At 36.4% G+C, this 16985-nt stretch overlaps 1 protein-coding gene across 7 annotated transcripts in view; it reads right to left on the reverse strand.

Moving 5' to 3' along the window:
- DMD (dystrophin) overlaps window positions 1-16985 on the reverse strand; it is a 2096968-nt gene that overhangs the window by 1161897 nt on the left and 918086 nt on the right. For all 7 annotated transcript variants that reach the window (XM_070944209.1, XM_070944203.1, XM_070944204.1 and 4 more), the window contains exons 21-25: window positions 15085-15230; window positions 14704-14916; window positions 14178-14291; window positions 13222-13377; window positions 11995-12165 (exon numbers count right to left, since the gene is read on the reverse strand). In XM_070944209.1, coding sequence (XP_070800310.1) covers window positions 11995-12165; window positions 13222-13377; window positions 14178-14291; window positions 14704-14916; window positions 15085-15230 — 800 coding nt within the window. The remainder of the gene's footprint in view (window positions 1-11994; window positions 12166-13221; window positions 13378-14177; window positions 14292-14703; window positions 14917-15084; window positions 15231-16985) is intronic.

The raw sequence follows: 16985 nt of genomic DNA on the forward strand, positions 1-16985 counted from the left end.
CCCATTAGATGCCATAGGGGGCCTCCAGGTCCTCTGCAGCCACCACAGTATCTTCCAGGAAGGAGTCTCTCATCTCTGGACTCAGCAGACCGCTTATGCCCTCTCCATTCTCAGTTCTCACCCCCCAGCAAGCCCCTTCCGCCGGCAATGGAGATGAAAAAACAGCATCCAGTACTTCAGTGGGGTGTGCCATGGCCCAGTTTAATATCAGGGCCGGCCTCACCACCCCCGCTGGTATCCAAACTGCCATTCCCGGTTTCAAGGGGCCGCCGGGGAGTCTCTGAGTGGGGCAGATGGAAGTTCAGCGGACTGCCTGCCACTCGCCCCCTCACTGCCACACCTCCACCTTCTCCTTCTCCTTCATCATCCGACGAGCCGCTGCCGAACTAACCACCCTCATTTTCGGCAGCGTCAAAAAACGTCGGGGCAGCACAACCACAGCACTCCGCCAAATGCCCCCTGCTCTAGGCATGTCCAGGGGCGAGGGGAGTCCCAAAACTCGCCCAGAGCTCCACCAACGGAGCTCGCCGCCGCCACCGCCGCTGCCGCCGATAAGCCATCATACCTCCGCTCTCGGCAGCGTCAGAAGCAGCCCAGCCTCAGCTCTCCATTGCCGTTTCTCCATGCCGTTTCTGGCTCCGGAAGCACCGAGGGGCGAGGAAGGTCTCAAAACCCTCGCCCCGAGCCCATCCGACCAAATAAGGGGTCGCTGATGAACGAGCGCCCCTGCGGTATCCCCTAGAGTCCCAAAATACCCTCCATCTGAGCGCAGCGTTTCACCGTGCGACTGCCATCTTGCGCATGCTCATTATCAATATCCAAATTTTTAATCAAATATTTCTTATCTTGTTTTTTAATATGTATTTCTTTTTAATATGTATTTCTTGGAGACAGACAATATCAATATTAAGTGTCTTCAAATAATGAAATATATTTTTGCACTTAGATGGGGCATTTGCTCCATTAATATTCCACATGATAATCTCCATCTTTAACCACCATAATAGATTCCTATACAACTATCTTGGCCACATCTTCTTTCTTTTTCTCTCTGCAATGTGATCTTCTTCAACGCCATCTTTTGGGACTTGCTCAACCACTAACTTTTTTTCTATACCCATTTCTCTACCTGGATCTGGAATTAATTTATATCTGATCAAAAAGTCCTTAGCTTTCTCTATGGAATTCAACCTAAATCTTTGCTCATGGTAAGTATCACCCCTTCCAATTTATCCCAATGGAATAATTTTTTTCTCTGCTTCAGGATGTCAGTTAGGAAAGCATAAGCTTTCATTTTTCTCAAAATTCTGACTGGAATTTCCTTCAGAACAATAACATCTATATTCTCCATTTTCAGCCTGTGTTTAAAATGGCAATCCAGAACCCAATTCCTTGTTATTTTTCTTGCAAAGTGAACTATCCCTTGGTAACTTTCTCATGGCAGCAAATCTGAAGTTTATTATGTATGTCTTAACTAAATCCATTTCCATTTCATTTTCCTCTTCATTAATTAATTGACCCAAGGCCTTCACAATTTTAAATCTGATATCTTCTCCTGGTTGTTCAGGTATTCCACGAAATAATTGAATTTTTTTAATCCGAGCTTCCAGATTTGTTATCTCATCCAATTCAGCTTCACAGAAAGAGTTTGTCTTCTCCAATCCATGCTCCATACAATCTGCTTTGGCTTTCACCTGTTTCATATCTCCTTTCAGACATTAGTTTTCTTCCCAGAAAATTGGGAATTTTCTTGCCAGTAAATTGAACTTAACTTCCCGCTTTGCTCCAACATTTTGAATATGCTCTTGAGTTTTTGACATGTAGTCATCCAGAAATGGCTTTAAAAGTTCTATATTTCCTGATAATCATTCTAATCTGTCTTCTTTCTCATTGTCATCCTTATGGGTTTAAAATTTAAAAAACTAGGTTTTAAAAATTAAAAGTTTCAAAATTATAGACTTGGAATCTCTGTTACACTGGATTTGATAAGACTAAAAGTGTTCTTTAAAAGAGTTAGCAATACTATAGTCTTTTGGCTCTGTCACAAGTAAATGCCTTATTCTCCATTATGTAAATAGTACATGAACAGTGTGTCAGGGGTTAACTTATTCTTCACTTCTTAATGTATTCATACTTTACCACTCCCATACTTAGCTCCACCCATTGTATATATAAGGAGCTGCATACGTCCATTCTGCGCTTCTATCTGTGAATATTCAGTGAATATAGAATGCCTTATGTAAATAAACAGAGATATATTTGAATTTCTAATTCTCAAATTATTTATTGAGTCTGATCCTGAAAATATCGTAACAATCTGGTAGCAGAGGATGGTTGAATTGACTCAATAAAAACTTAAACATGTCTAAAAGAGATAGGCCCAACACCAGGGCATACAGCAAAGAAATGGAAGCGGATCAAGAAATAATAGATGAGTCCACGAATGCAATTTCGAGAGAATCTGAAGAATACACCACAGAAGACGAAGAAATAATAAATGAAGATGATGACCAAGAAGAAAACGAAATAGAAAACAACGAACTCAGGTCAGAGATACTAAAACTTTTAAAAAGCCAAAAGAGCGATGAGAGTCTCGTCGCGAACCTCCAAGATATACTAAAAAACAACGGAGCAGCGAGAGAGAAGCACATCGCTACTGAAAAATCAAAAGACTCAAAAATAGTAAGTGATATGCTTACAGATAAAAATGCAGCGAAGAAGAAAACCAACAATCCCACGCAAAATTTCGAATGGCAGCCATCTTGGTTTCAACAGACCCCTAAGATGAGCGAAGCAGAGCCAATCAGAAAGCAGGATTCAAAATATCTGGCGCGAAAAGCCTTACTCGATACAAAAAATGAAAGAGAAAAAATATATACCTCAGAAGAATCAGAAACAGAGAACAAAGAAGATTCAATAGACATGCAAGTAAAGTCAGCAATGAAAACGCTTTTTGCTGCATTTGGACCGAAACTGAAGATTACTAAAAAATCAACAAAAAAACAAGCAAGCGAGCCAACGCCTCAAAATCTACCCGCTCCTATCCAGACAGCGAGAGCACCGACACCTGAACCCAGAGAGCCCTGCAGATACCACCCCACGCCGCAGACTAATCCAAGGACCAGCGCCTTCAGCAAAAGAAAATGAGCGCCCGCTGTCACCAGGACTCCCAAGATCGAGCCGGAGACTGATTCATCGGAAGAAGAACAAAGCGAGGGAGCTGCAGCAGCGAGAACCTCTCACGATGACTCCAGGAACGAAATGAGCAACGCGCATGCGCAGGACTACGCAGACAACCCAGGAAGACATGAGATGCGGAGAGAATCATGCAGACTCGTTGCGAGCATCCCCACGCCGTTTTGCAACTTTCAACATTTGCAAGACCACGGACTACCCCCGGTTGTAAGTAATGGACCCAACAATGTTGGGAATTTACCCAGTGACTTCCCAAAGCTGAGAATAGATGGCATTAATTTGCAAGAATGGTATCAGCAGCTCCAGGTTGTCTTTATGAAAGAAAACTTACTGTTTTTTATTACTAACCCCCCAAAAAGACCTTGGACTCTAAAGTTAGATTGCCTACACCATAGAGCATTTTTCTTATTAATTTCCAGTGTGTCTCCTGCCATGTATCACAGTATTAAGCAAAATCTGACTGTCTCAGAAATTATTCAATGCATGTTTAATTTGTTTCACAGTGAAAGTGTAGCCACTACCACAAGAATGTCTAAAGATTTCTTCTCTTCTAGGATAAAGCCAGGGGTTACCATAAGTGAACATTTAATATCTTTAAACAAGATTAGAGCAGAACTACACTTAAGGGGGGAGGTGATTTCAGATCAAACGATGAAAAGTGTTATCATCAACTCACTTGACCCATCATGGGATAATTATATGTCACACTTAGACACAATCAATCTAGGATACTTATCCATAGAAAGTCTATCCAATAAGTTAATAGCTGAAGACAATTCAAGGAGAAGTCGTTATAACAACCACATAGAACACAAACAATATAAAAAGGTAGCATTTCAAGAAAGATATCATGAAACATTTAGATGCCACAATTGTGGGTCCAAAGAACATAATAGGAGGGATTGTCCTAAAATTCTAAGAGAAAGACATAGGTCAGAATATAGAAATAGGTACAACAACAGACAGTCTTCCATTGATAGACATAGGTATAGAAGTCCACCCAACTATAGAGAACATAGAGGGGGCAGAGATAATTCAAAGGATAGAAAATCTGGTTCACTGAATGGGCTAAACAAACATGACAACATTAACATACAACAACCAGAGAACAATAATTGGCTTATTGATTCTGGAGCAACTAATCACACTACAAATAATAAAAATATATTATCTTCATTTGTAGAAGATAAATTTGTAATCAAAGTAGCTAATCAAGAAAAGGTTCAAGTGATAGGTAGAGGGAATGTAACCTTACCTGGCCTAGGAAAAATAGAGGGGGTATTACTAATACCTGAAATTCCTCATAACATACTTAGTGCCATAAAACTAAGCAGAGATTCTGACATTAACATTGTGTTCTCAAAAGGAAAAGCAACATTAGAGAAAAACAAAATAAATATAGGTACAGTAATAATCAAAGGAGGTCTACCTTACTTAATGACAAAGGAGGAATGGTTACACAACATTGATTCAAGTATGGAAAATGACAATGAAATAGATAATGGAGACAATAGTAACAGTGACAATGAGGAACGTGAAGTAACCCATAATCACAAAGATACACACAATGAAAAAAAACCTAAGATAGGTAAACCAATTCATGATGAGTGTGCTCATGTCTTACATAGGAAATTAGGACATGCCAGTTTTCCTGTAGTGCAAAAGATGACTGAACATGCAGAAGGTGTTAAAATAAAAAATTGTGAAAACTATTTGGAATGCTCAGTATGTAAATCTACAAAGCTCAAAACTAGTCCCAGACCTAGAAAGTCAACGAGATCAACCAACAAAATTTTTGATTTGGTACATATGGATCTAGTTGGTCCACTAACACCCTCAATTACTTATAAAAAACGTTACTTTCTAACCATTGTGGATGATTATAGTCGTTATGGATTTGTTTACACATTAAAACATAAAGATGAAACTTTTCAGAAATTTAAAGAGTTTTACAAACGTATAGAGACACAACACAATATTAAAATAAAACAAATCATGACAGATAGGGGATGTGAATTCATGTCTAAAGAATTCTCCCAATGGCTAAAAGACAAAGGAATGTTACATTACACATCTAGCCCATTTTCTGCATTCCAGAACGGAGTGGTAGAGAGAAAGAACTCAACATTACAAACCATGATTAGATGCACATTAGAAGATGCTGGCTTAGGTAAACAATTCTGGTCAGAAGCCCTACAATATTCTAATTACACACAAAATAGAACTTGGTCCAGCATTGTAAATAAGACACCATATGAAGTAATGTATAATAGGAAACCAAAATTAGCACACATGCACATATTTGGAGTCACTGCAGACGTACACATACCTAAACAACTAAGGCGCAAAGGTGAGAACGTATCCAGAAGACTTAGATTCATGGGATACGAGACAGGTACAAAAGGATACAGATTTATCGATAATAATAATAAATTTATAGTTTCCAGAACAGCTGTGTTCCATGAACAGGCCAACTGGTCTAAAATACATCTTAATGAAATATTCCCAAACACCAACCCAGACACCAAACTCCAAGAAAAAAGGATTAGAGAAGAACACAGTAACAACACACATAAAAATAAAATCAAAACATGGACAAACAGTCAACATAAAATAAAGACAGATTCATTAACTAAAAAAGAAGCAAGGTATTTACATGACAATGATAGTAAACCAGAAAAAGCAATCAGAAGTAGCAGAAATCAAGTGCCAAACAAATACAAAGATTATGTAATGTATATGGATGGAGAATCATCAATACCTAACACATATGAGGAAGTGTTAAAACTTCCTCCTGAAGAAAAGAAAAAATGGGAAGCAGCCATGACTAAAGAGATGGATAGTTTACGAGGGCTAAATGTGTTCACACCTACAATTGCACCAAAGGACAAAACCATCATTGGCACTAGGTGGATATATAAAATTAAAAATTTAGAGGGAGGCAATACTCTATACAAAGCTAGATTAGTTGCACAAGGTTATGCACAGAAATATCCCGAGGATTATACAGACACATACTCCCCCACAGTAAGAACAGAGAGTGTCAAAACTGCTCTGGTTATAGCATCAGCACTCAACCTCGATGTGTTTCAATACGACATACAGACTGCGTATTTACACGCAAAATTAGATAAAGAAATATATGTAAGAGCACCCCACAGTCAATACACAAACAAAAATGAGACTTGGTTATTAAATAAAAGTTTATACGGGCTGAAACAATCTGGTAAACAATGGTATGATTGTTTAGTAAAAGTTCTCAAAACTATGAATTTCAATGCCACTACTGCTGACAATTGCTTCTTTGTTAAAAAAGAGAATGATTCCCTAGAATTTGTATTGATCTATGTGGATGACATTTTGTACATAGGTAAACATAAAGAAAGGAAAGAGGCATTTGTAACAAAACTGAATGAACATTTTTCATTGAAATCTTTGGGTAAAGTAAATAAGTATCTTGGTGTTCAAATCAGTAAAAACAGAAGGGGATTTAAACTTTCTCAAAGGGACAAAATCATAGAGCTCTTGAATAAATGTAATTTAAGTAACGCTAAGCCCTGTGACACTCCCATGCAAACTGATTTTTTGAAGAATACAGAAGAATCATCTCCTGAATTCAAAGATAATACATTTTACAGGTCAGTCATAGGTTCACTTCTTTATATCTCCAATTGGACTAGGCCTGATATTGCTTTGCCTCTCAATTTATTGTCCAGACATGTCAGCAAACCATCACTATACCATTGGGAAGCTGTCAAAAGGATATTAAGGTACTTGAAGAATAGTTTAGACTTCTGTTTATTGTTGGAACCTAATAATGTCAAGGAGCCCATCCTCACATGTTACGCCGATGCGGATTGGGCTGGAGATACCTCATGTAGAAAAAGCACATCTGGTTATATATTCTTTCTTAACGGCTGTCCAGTTTACTGGTATACTGGCAAACAAGATTTAGTAGCCACCTCAACAACAGAGGCAGAATATGTTTGTCTATCTAAGGCAGCAAATAACCTTGTATGGTTCAATGATTTACTTTCTGACATTTGGAAAAAAACCATTTTGCCTTTTATCATGCATGAAGATAACAAAGCTGCTATCGAAATATCTAGATCTGATGCTATTGGACAAAGGTCCAGACATATAGATATAAAATTTAAACATGTGAGACAGTTATCTCAGGATGGATTTATCAAAGCAGTTCATTGCAAAACATCAGAGCAAATAGCTGACATATTAACAAAGCCTTTGCCGTCTAAGCAACATAAATACTTGACTTCTAAGTTACATGTCTTATATTGTTCTGAATCTGAATGTAATTGTTGTAATATATCGAATCGGCATTTAGAGGGGGATTTGTCACAAGTAAATGCCTTATTCTCCATTATGTAAATAGTACATGAACAGTGTGTCAGGGGTTAACTTATTCTTCACTTCTTAATGTATTCATACTTTACCACTCCCATACTTAGCTCCACCCATTGTATATATAAGGAGCTGCATACGTCCATTCTGCGCTTCTATCTGTGAATATTCAGTGAATATAGAATGCCTTATGTAAATAAACAGAGATATATTTGAATTTCTAATTCTCAAATTATTTATTGAGTCTGATCCTGAAAATATCGTAACAGGCTCCCTCTTGTGGTGAAGTAGTCCTATTATATGAAAAGGCCTCAAAAATGTTTTTTCCAGAGCTTTACCACAGATGACCACAAATGACCAATCTGAAGCTGTTAAAAATGAAACTATTCACACACATCCTTGTAGCAGTATCCACACTTCATGCAGAGAGTTCTTGTTTAAACTCTGAAAACCTTAGAAAGCATTCTAAACCTTGAACTGTGGAGAGTCTGTAGGGGAGCTAAAAGCTCCCCTGCCTTCAAAGGTGTATTTTGAAGCATGCTGTCTGACCTGGTCCTCACATAATGCCTCTGGAAATATTTGTGCACCATATTTCTGCCATACCAGAGAAAGGCATGCCAGCCTAATTGTAAGTTGTGCCCTTCTAGTAATAATAGTCCTCTGTTATTCAAGTTTACTCAATCTTTTAGCCAGGTGAGAGCTGCAGCCTGGTAGTATAATTTCCAGTCTGGGAACCCAAAACCTCCATTATTTCTAGAATCCTGTAATGCTTTCAATTTTATTCTCAATTTTTTCCCTTGCCAAATATATTGCAGAGTCGTTTATTTAGTTCATCAAAAAAATTCTTTTCCAATTTTACTGGTATGGTTTGAAATAGAAAGAGTAGTTTTGGTAGTATGTTCATTTTCACCACTGCAATTCTCCCTATCATTGATAACTGTACATTTTTCCACCTTTCCAAATCTATTTTAATTTGTTGTATCAGCTTTGTATAGTTGTCCTCTTTGATTGTCCCACACCTAGCTGTTAAAAAAATACTAAGGTATTTAACCTTTTTTTCTATCTGTAGGTCAATTTTCTCTGTCAATTCCTTTTTCTGTTTTTTGGTGAGATTTTTAACTAATATCTTGGTTTTGTCTTTATTTATTTTCATCCCTGCCACCTCTCCATATTCCTCAATTTTCTTTATCAATTTAGGGCCAATTTCTATAGGTTTTTCTACCATGTTTTCCCCAAAATAAGACCCTGTCTTACATTTTTTTTGAAGCCTGAAATAAGCGCTTGGCCTTATTGCCATGCGCTCAAAAGCCCAATTTGGCTTATTATCAAGTGATGTCTTATTTTGGGGAAAACAGGTTAATATAAATACTAAGTCATCAGCGAAAGCTTGGAGTTTGAGATAAAGATGAAACCAGAATATTTCCTTTTGGGTCTAATGGAAAAAGACCTGGAAATTTTTTGGGGGAACATTGTTACTATATATATATATTGACAGCAGCAAGACTATTGTATGCACAAAAAGGGAAGGACACTTCAATTCCTAACATGGAGTAATGCTTGCAGAAGTTGATGGAGTTGGCCGAAATGGCAAAATTGACTGTTTTGATTAAAGAAAAGAATATAAGTAATTTTATTTCTACATGGAGACTGCTTCTGAACTTGTGCTTGAAGTGGAAAAGAATGAAACTTTGATTTTGAGTTTTACCAATTAGATTGATAGATCTTTATAGAAATGGCTTGTTCATATTATTATGAAAAAAGAAAAAGTTGTGATTTGATGTTAATGCCTTATTTTACTGCAATAGAGAGTTGGAAGTCAGTTTGTTTTTCTTTTTTTCTTATCCTCCCTCACTTCTCTTCCCCCTCTTCTTCCCCACCATTTTCCTATTTACTTTCCTATTTTGTATCTTATTTTATTTTATAACCTAATAAAAATGTTAAACTATGAGAAATACTAGATGAATGAGATTGCCTAAATCTGCTGTACTAATTTTTAATTTTACATATGTCACAGCCATGTTCAAATGCATAATATGAAAATGCTTCTCAAGTATGTCAGAATTTGTTGCAGCACATACAAGTAGACTATTTTTTTTTTTAAATTTGATTTATATGCCGCCCTTCTCCAGAGACTCAGGGCGGCTTACAATGCATTAAGCAATAGGCAATATTATTAAGCAGGATTCAAAAAGTCTTTATATACATAACAACACTACGGCATACAATACCCTTGTAGGTTTTTCCACATTGTAGAGAAAGAAATAGCAAGTAGAAACACAGCACAAAATGGAAGCACAAAATGGAGAAGGCAAAATGGAAAAGGGAGAAGCTAGTGCCTTCAAGTTTATATACAGAACAGTTAAGCCACGCCCAGGCTCCAAACTGTCTCTTATGGCCCCATACAACAAATACTATGTTTCAGTTACCAAACAGTCCCCCATTGGCTGACCTGTTGCTATGCCCTATTCCAGTTCATGAATATACTGACAATGTATTATAACAAAGAAGACTATCTACTTTTTAAAACAAATAAGAATTTCTTTCTATGTAACTTTTCATTTTAAGAACTATTAATCTTCACCACTTTTTCAAGCACCTTATCAAACAAATGCTGATTATTAAAAACGTCAGGTTTAGTATTTCTCTAAGAAGAAGCAGTAGCCACATTAGAACTTATATAAAGATAGTGGAGATACTTCCATATTCAATAATGGGCCACCATGGGAAATATTTTCCTCCAATAAACTATACTGGTCAACTGTCAAAAGAGCATCTTTCTATAAGAGTCATCAATACCTTCTCATTGCAGTTTCTTATACACTTCTGTAATATTATTTTGTACCTCAGTAGAATTAAAACCTAACATTACCTAAATATAAACATTCTTTTTCTTATAAATGCATCAGTCTGTAGAGATTCTCAGTCATCCAGGTCATGGTTGTCCCAAAGCAGGGGTGAAATGCTCCCGGCTCGGACCAGATCGCCCGATCCGGTAGCGATGGAGGCGGGTGGTTCAGAGAACCGGTAGCAAAAATCCCTGCCCCCCCCATGCCCAGCTGAGCTGCACAATCATCAGAGGCTTTTTTTTACTTTTAAAAGTATTTTTTCTACAACCTCTTTGGTCAAAAAATGCTTTTAAAAGTAAAAAAAAAAAAAGCCTCTGATGATCATGCGGTTCAGCTGGGATCATCAAAAGCTTTTAAAAGAAAAAAAACCCTTTTTTTCTTTTAAATGCCTCTGACAATCCCAGCTGAGTTAAAGCCTCTGCCGATCAGGCAACTCAGCTGGGATCGTCAGAGCCTTTTGAAAGCATTTTTTACAACCTCTTTGCCGAAGAGGTTATAGAAAAAATGGTTTTAAAAGTGAAAAAAAAATTGGCCACGCCCACCCAATCACATTACCCCTCCACCAAGCCATGCCCACAGAACCAGTAGTAACAAATTTTAGACTTCACTACTGTCCCAAAGGTGCTTTTTCACATGTAGGTTGTCTGCAAGGAATATAAAAAAGCACCTTTGGGACAACCGTGACCTGGATGACTGAGAATCTCTATAGACATTTAGCTATACAATTTGGGATGAACACCCTTTGAATGGTGTGGGAGTAGGAATGGATTTCCAGGGGGGAAAAATTGCAGACTACAGGAACCAGAAGCACTACTCAGGTGACCCCGAGATAAACCTCCAAGTGCTTCAACGATTCTCTAAAAGGATGCAAATTATCAGCTGTCTACAAGGAATATAAATCCTTCCATTCCCCACTATCCTGTCAGAGCTGAAGAAGCTTCTTGGATGAGAAGTGAAATGTCTTCAAAGAAAAAACAAGAAAGTCCAGTTGCCTCCTGAAAAAGCACCTTTGGGACTTATAAACACATGGTTTTTGAAATCCCAACTTCAGCCGATGTCACTTTAAAAATTCTGTTGAGAGAGGCTACTTGAAAATGTAAACTGAACAAAATAAACTTTATGTTTACATTTCTAAGTAGTAATCATAATTAGGTATTTTAGGACTGATGAATTGTCCTACATCTGGAGTGCAACAAACACTATTTTGAATAGCTACAAATTTCAGCAGAGCATTGAAGAATCTTTTGGATTCCATGAGGATCTATTCTAACAGACATTTTAAAACTTACAGAATTAGTAGTCAAGTGATACAAACTTGCTCCAAATATTTATGACAAAATACAATTCTGGGTTACACTGGGAAGAATGGAAGAAAATATATGATAAGAAGAAAGAATGGAAGGGAAGATAATTTTGTTTGAAATAAAATTAAATTCTAAAAAATCTTGGCAATATATTTTAAAGAAATGCTAACTAACAAAAAATAAATAGATTACTTGATCAACTTTTTCAAATAAGCTACAAATAATGTATAATTGAAACTTAAAAGTAGAATTGGAGACAAATCAAACAATTCTATTTGATATACTACCTTTAATTCTTCAACAGCTTTCTGCAATTCATCTGGTGTTTTGTATTCAAAATCCCTCTGCAGATATTCATCTTCTGCTTGTGTAATCCACTCATGCATTTCTGACAAATCCTTTCGTAGACTTACAATCTTATCCAAACTATTCTTCAATGCTGCTTTCTTATCATAGGCCTTGCATCAATAATAATAAAAAAGAGTTATTTTTTCTCTCAAAAAAGAGATAAAACTCTACTTTGGAACCCAATGAATAACCAGAGTATGAGTCTTACAGTTAAAATAAATTAAAAATCCTGAAATGTTTAGAACACATTTATATTTCAAATATTGTCATATGTATACATAAACTCTTGACAAGTTTCTGGAAGAAAAATGCATATAAGAGTAACAAGTTACTTTGTTACACAAAAGAAAATATAAACTCTTCTTCTAGCCTATTTCTATGCCTACTTAGTAGAAAAAGGTATGGAATATTCAAGAACCCATGTTCTGCATTCATTTCTTATTTTGTTTGAGAATATCATTTCCATATATTTATAAATGATGCCACAAAGATGACAGGTAAATGCAGTCACATTGTGGAAAAACTATGAATTGTGTCTTTTCATATAGTACAACATATAGTAGACATTATTTCTCCAGTCTATAATTTCTAATTAAACAATATTAAAATATCTAAAAGTTTACTATCAAATTTTATGCTGTAGCATTGCCTATTCCAGATTAATTTTGTTTTCATTTACTATTACTCTTTTGAGAAAATAAAGCTTTTCTCAGAGAGCTACATAAAAAATTAATATGCTATAATTTGGAGCTCCAAATTATTTATAACTGAAGTTTTAGTTCTAGATGGATAACAGAATTATAATGGCACATATGTTAGTTTTCTATACTTGTAACATTAAAATATTTTGAGCTAAGTGAAAGCCAATGAAGATATAAAAATTATTTCTTGCTATATATTATTATTCAAAATGTTTTATGCATATCAGTATTTTCCAACCTCTGGTCTTTCAAAGTGTTGTACTCTGGAAGGAATTATTTAATTATTTGTTTATCACATTTATTTATTTAGCATGCATTTATATACAGTAGAGTTATTAAAGATTTATTATTCTGAATGATATATTCTGACTCTAGTTTTCACATTTGTGTACCAAGCAGAGAAAATTATATTAAATAGCACTCTGGAATTTAAATAAATTAATGCTACATATCCTAATAGAATACCTGTTGGCAAATATTATCCCATTCAGCATTCAGTGCTTTAAGATCATTCTGTAATTTCAAAGAAAACTCTGACTCTGCTTCCTTCTTCATTTTTTGTCCAATCTCATTAACACTATTTAAATTGGGCTGGATTGTCTGGATGTCATTCACCAAAGCCTGATAGGGAAAATATATCAATGTATAACAAATCTCCAGGATGTCTGATATGTGACATGATTCAATAAATAAAACATAAAATGTGTATGGCATATTGAATAATTATATAAACAGAAATGCAATATATAAATTTAATGAAAAATTGAAAATGGATATATTAATACATACTTTTTCTGAATTGTCCACACAAACTGACAATTTTAAGTACAATTTCACTACAATTCTACTATATAGAAACCCATAATTTAAAGAAAAGTACTCAATTTTATTGCTTGTATATGCAATTTTAACCATATATCTTGAAAAAGAAACAAAAAACATACTGAGATTAAGATAATTTAAAATAGTGATAAAAATGAAAAAAAAACCCGTGTACAATAATCCAGTAGAAGCCATAGCTGCACAGATATCTCCAGTGGTGGGCTGCAACCGTTTTAACAACCGGTTCTGATGCGCTTGCACACAGCGTTCAAAATATAGCAATTTTAAGCTCAGCTGCTTACCTTCTAAGGCAGCCCCAGTAAGTAGAACAGCGGAGGCGTGGAAATCAGCTGAGCCAGAAAGTAGGAAATATAGGACAGGATAGGGCAGGGGTGGGTGGGTGGGGCCAGATGATCATCGGAACTACCAGTTCGCCTGAACTAGTCTGAACCAGCTGAATCCCACCCCTGGATATCTCACATACTTTTCCTAAACAGACATATAAACCTACATATACAAAATGAAAGTAACTGTATTTGTACAATAGTTATGCTCATAATATTTACATCCATGAAATAGAGCATAAAATGGAAACTTACTGTACACTGTTCTAATTGTTTCTCTAGTGTTTCTGAATTTCCAAGTGCTGGCCAGTCTTCATTTAGAAAAATATCCACTTCAGCCATCCATTTTTTCAGGGTTTTTGTGTCATTCTGGTTTTGAAAAGAGAGCATTGCACTGCATGAAAGTATGCCATTGTGACTAAATCAGAGGATAATTTCAAAAATATATCAAAAATATCTTTAAAAATAATAAAAATAAAAATAAAAGAAATATATTAATCACGTATATAAGTGTCGTATCAAAAAATAACTTCTTACTTAGTTTTTAAAATAAACTTCAGTGTGTGTGTCTAAGCAAATAAAAACACACAGACACACATGTAATATATTATAGTTTATCAATAGCATAGCAACCTTCAAAAGTATTTTAGTAAACTTGCTTTTTTACCATTCTACAAATTAGGCAAATAAAAACAAGAAAACACTCATTTTGCCTCAGACTGAAGTCTCTTGGCAATATTATCTAGTAAAATTTAGTCCACAAAAAACAATTTCAACCAACCTGGAACTGCTTCAACTTTGTTATCTGTTCCTCAAGTTTCTGACAATTTTCCACCAGCTGAGTTGATAACTTCTTCCAACGATTAAGGATTACCTCAATTTCTGACCAGTACTTCTGACTGACCCCTGCAGGAGCTCTCTTAGACATCTCTTGTACAGTTGTGCTTAAATAATTGATTCCATTTTGCTGTTCTTGCAGAGAACTTTGTAAGCCCTGTGATATGTGAAATTATCAGTTTCTAGCTTTTATCAACTCAGATTGAGAATGATCTTACAGGATCTAGCACTCAAGAGTGTATGTTTGAAATAACATTTATAAATAACTCACTGCTTTTACATTACATCTCAGTGTTGACATGCAGCACAGTATTTCTCTGTTTACCTTTAGCTCCCTGAGCCTTTTCTCCATCGTTTCTAAATCTGTGACAGTAACTTGTGGGATGGAGAGCTTTGTTTCTGATTGTTGTATCCACAAGAGAACTGTGTTCATAATTTCTTTATACCGTACAGATGGCAAAATATCAAAAGCTGCAAAAGAGGTGAGAAAAGCAAAGAAATCCTGCTTAATTTAATTCAGCAATTCTATTCTATTTGAATAAAAACAAATTAACACCCCTCTTTTAAGATATGTACAATGAACAATACAGGGATGGGTTCTAAATTTTTTTACTGCCGGTTCTGTGGGCATGGCTTATTTTGTGGGGGTGGCTTGGAGGTCATGTGACTAGGTGGGCGTGGCTAGCTAGTCATGTGACCTGGTGGCCATGACTATGTGTATAGGGACTACTCAGAGGACTGAAAAAAGTCATTTCTGACCAGTCCTTGCACTTTTGACTGGTCCTCAAACTTATGACCATCCTCACATTTATGCCCGTGCAGCATTCTTAATAACCATGTCACTCATTTCACAACTGCTTCTCTTCACCATGGTGACAAGATAGGGCAAAAAACGTAAAATGTTAGGACAGTTGTAAGTTCGAGGACTGGTCAAAAGTGCGAGGACCAGTCAAAAATAACTTTTTCAGCCTTCTGAGTAGTCCATATGCACAAAAGGATTCAATTATTTCTTCAAAGTGCTGATGATTGCACCCTGGCTGGAAGAACTCCAACAGGGGAGTATTTCCTCCCAACAGCAGTGTAAAAAGCTTAAAACAACCCTTCCCCTTTAAGAAAGTCAAGCAAAAAAATAGCCTCCGGAACCGGAAGTGACAGTAAGTCACTTTGGTAGTACAGTGGTCTAAGGCACCCTGTTATTAAGCTGGTTATTAAGACCAGCTGCCTGCAATTACTGCAGATTCAAATCTCGCCAAGGCTCAAGGTTGACTCAGCCTTCCATCCTTTCTAAGGTAGGTAAATTGAGGACCCAGTTGTGGGGGCAATAAGCTGACTTTGTATAAATATACAAAAGAATGAAGGCTATTGCTTAGTGCATTGTAAGCCACCCTGAGTCTCCGGAGAAGGGCGGCATATAAATCTAAATTAAAAATAAATAAATAAATAAATAAAAAGTCTAGGCATACTGCTGGAGACGCAGTTTCTGTAATAAAGATTAGGCTAGGAAACAACACCAATTGTTGTAATTAATCCTTACAGGATTAACCCTGTAAAGTGGAAAAAAACAAAAGGAGATTTCTTTTAACAACCGGTTCTCCGAACTGCTTAACTACTTAACTACTTAACAACCGGTTCTACCGAAGTAGAATCCCACCACTGGGTCTACCCATTTATTTTTGCAGGAACCTGTCTACTCATTTGTTTTCTTTTAACACAGATCAGCTGTAGGGCGGCCCTTTGAAGGCCCGCGGCAAGAGTTTAAACAGTTTTTTTCCCTCTAGCCATCAGTTGGGACTCAGGAAGCAGCAATAGATTGGGGGTGGGGCCAAATAAAAGGTAAGAATAATGCGGGGGGTGGGGGGCGGGGGGGGCCAGAACCGGTTCGGTGACATCATATCATCAACGCTACCGGCTCCGCCGAACCGGGCCAAACCAGGAGGAACCCACCACTGGAACAATAGCTCTCCAATAACCTCTAAAAAGAGAGGAAAAGCAGTTTGTCTATAGCCAATTCCACTCAGCAAAGTAAATTAAGCATAGGGTAATTCAGGTCCAGTCTGTCTCCTTTTTCTTCTTACTATGCAGTTTTCCAGTCATACATTTGCAGTTTATTTAATAAATAATAAATTTATTAAATAATAAAGTTTTTATTTAATAAAAACTGAGGGTTTTTTACCTAAGGGTCATTATCCTACTGCCAATAATGTCAAGCTTATTATTAAATGTCAG

This window comes from Pituophis catenifer, unplaced genomic scaffold, assembly GCF_029215685.1.
Source record: "Pituophis catenifer annectens isolate HBS135680 unplaced genomic scaffold, rPitCat1.0.hap2 SCAF_4, whole genome shotgun sequence".
Taxonomy (NCBI): domain Eukaryota; kingdom Metazoa; phylum Chordata; class Lepidosauria; order Squamata; family Colubridae; genus Pituophis; species Pituophis catenifer.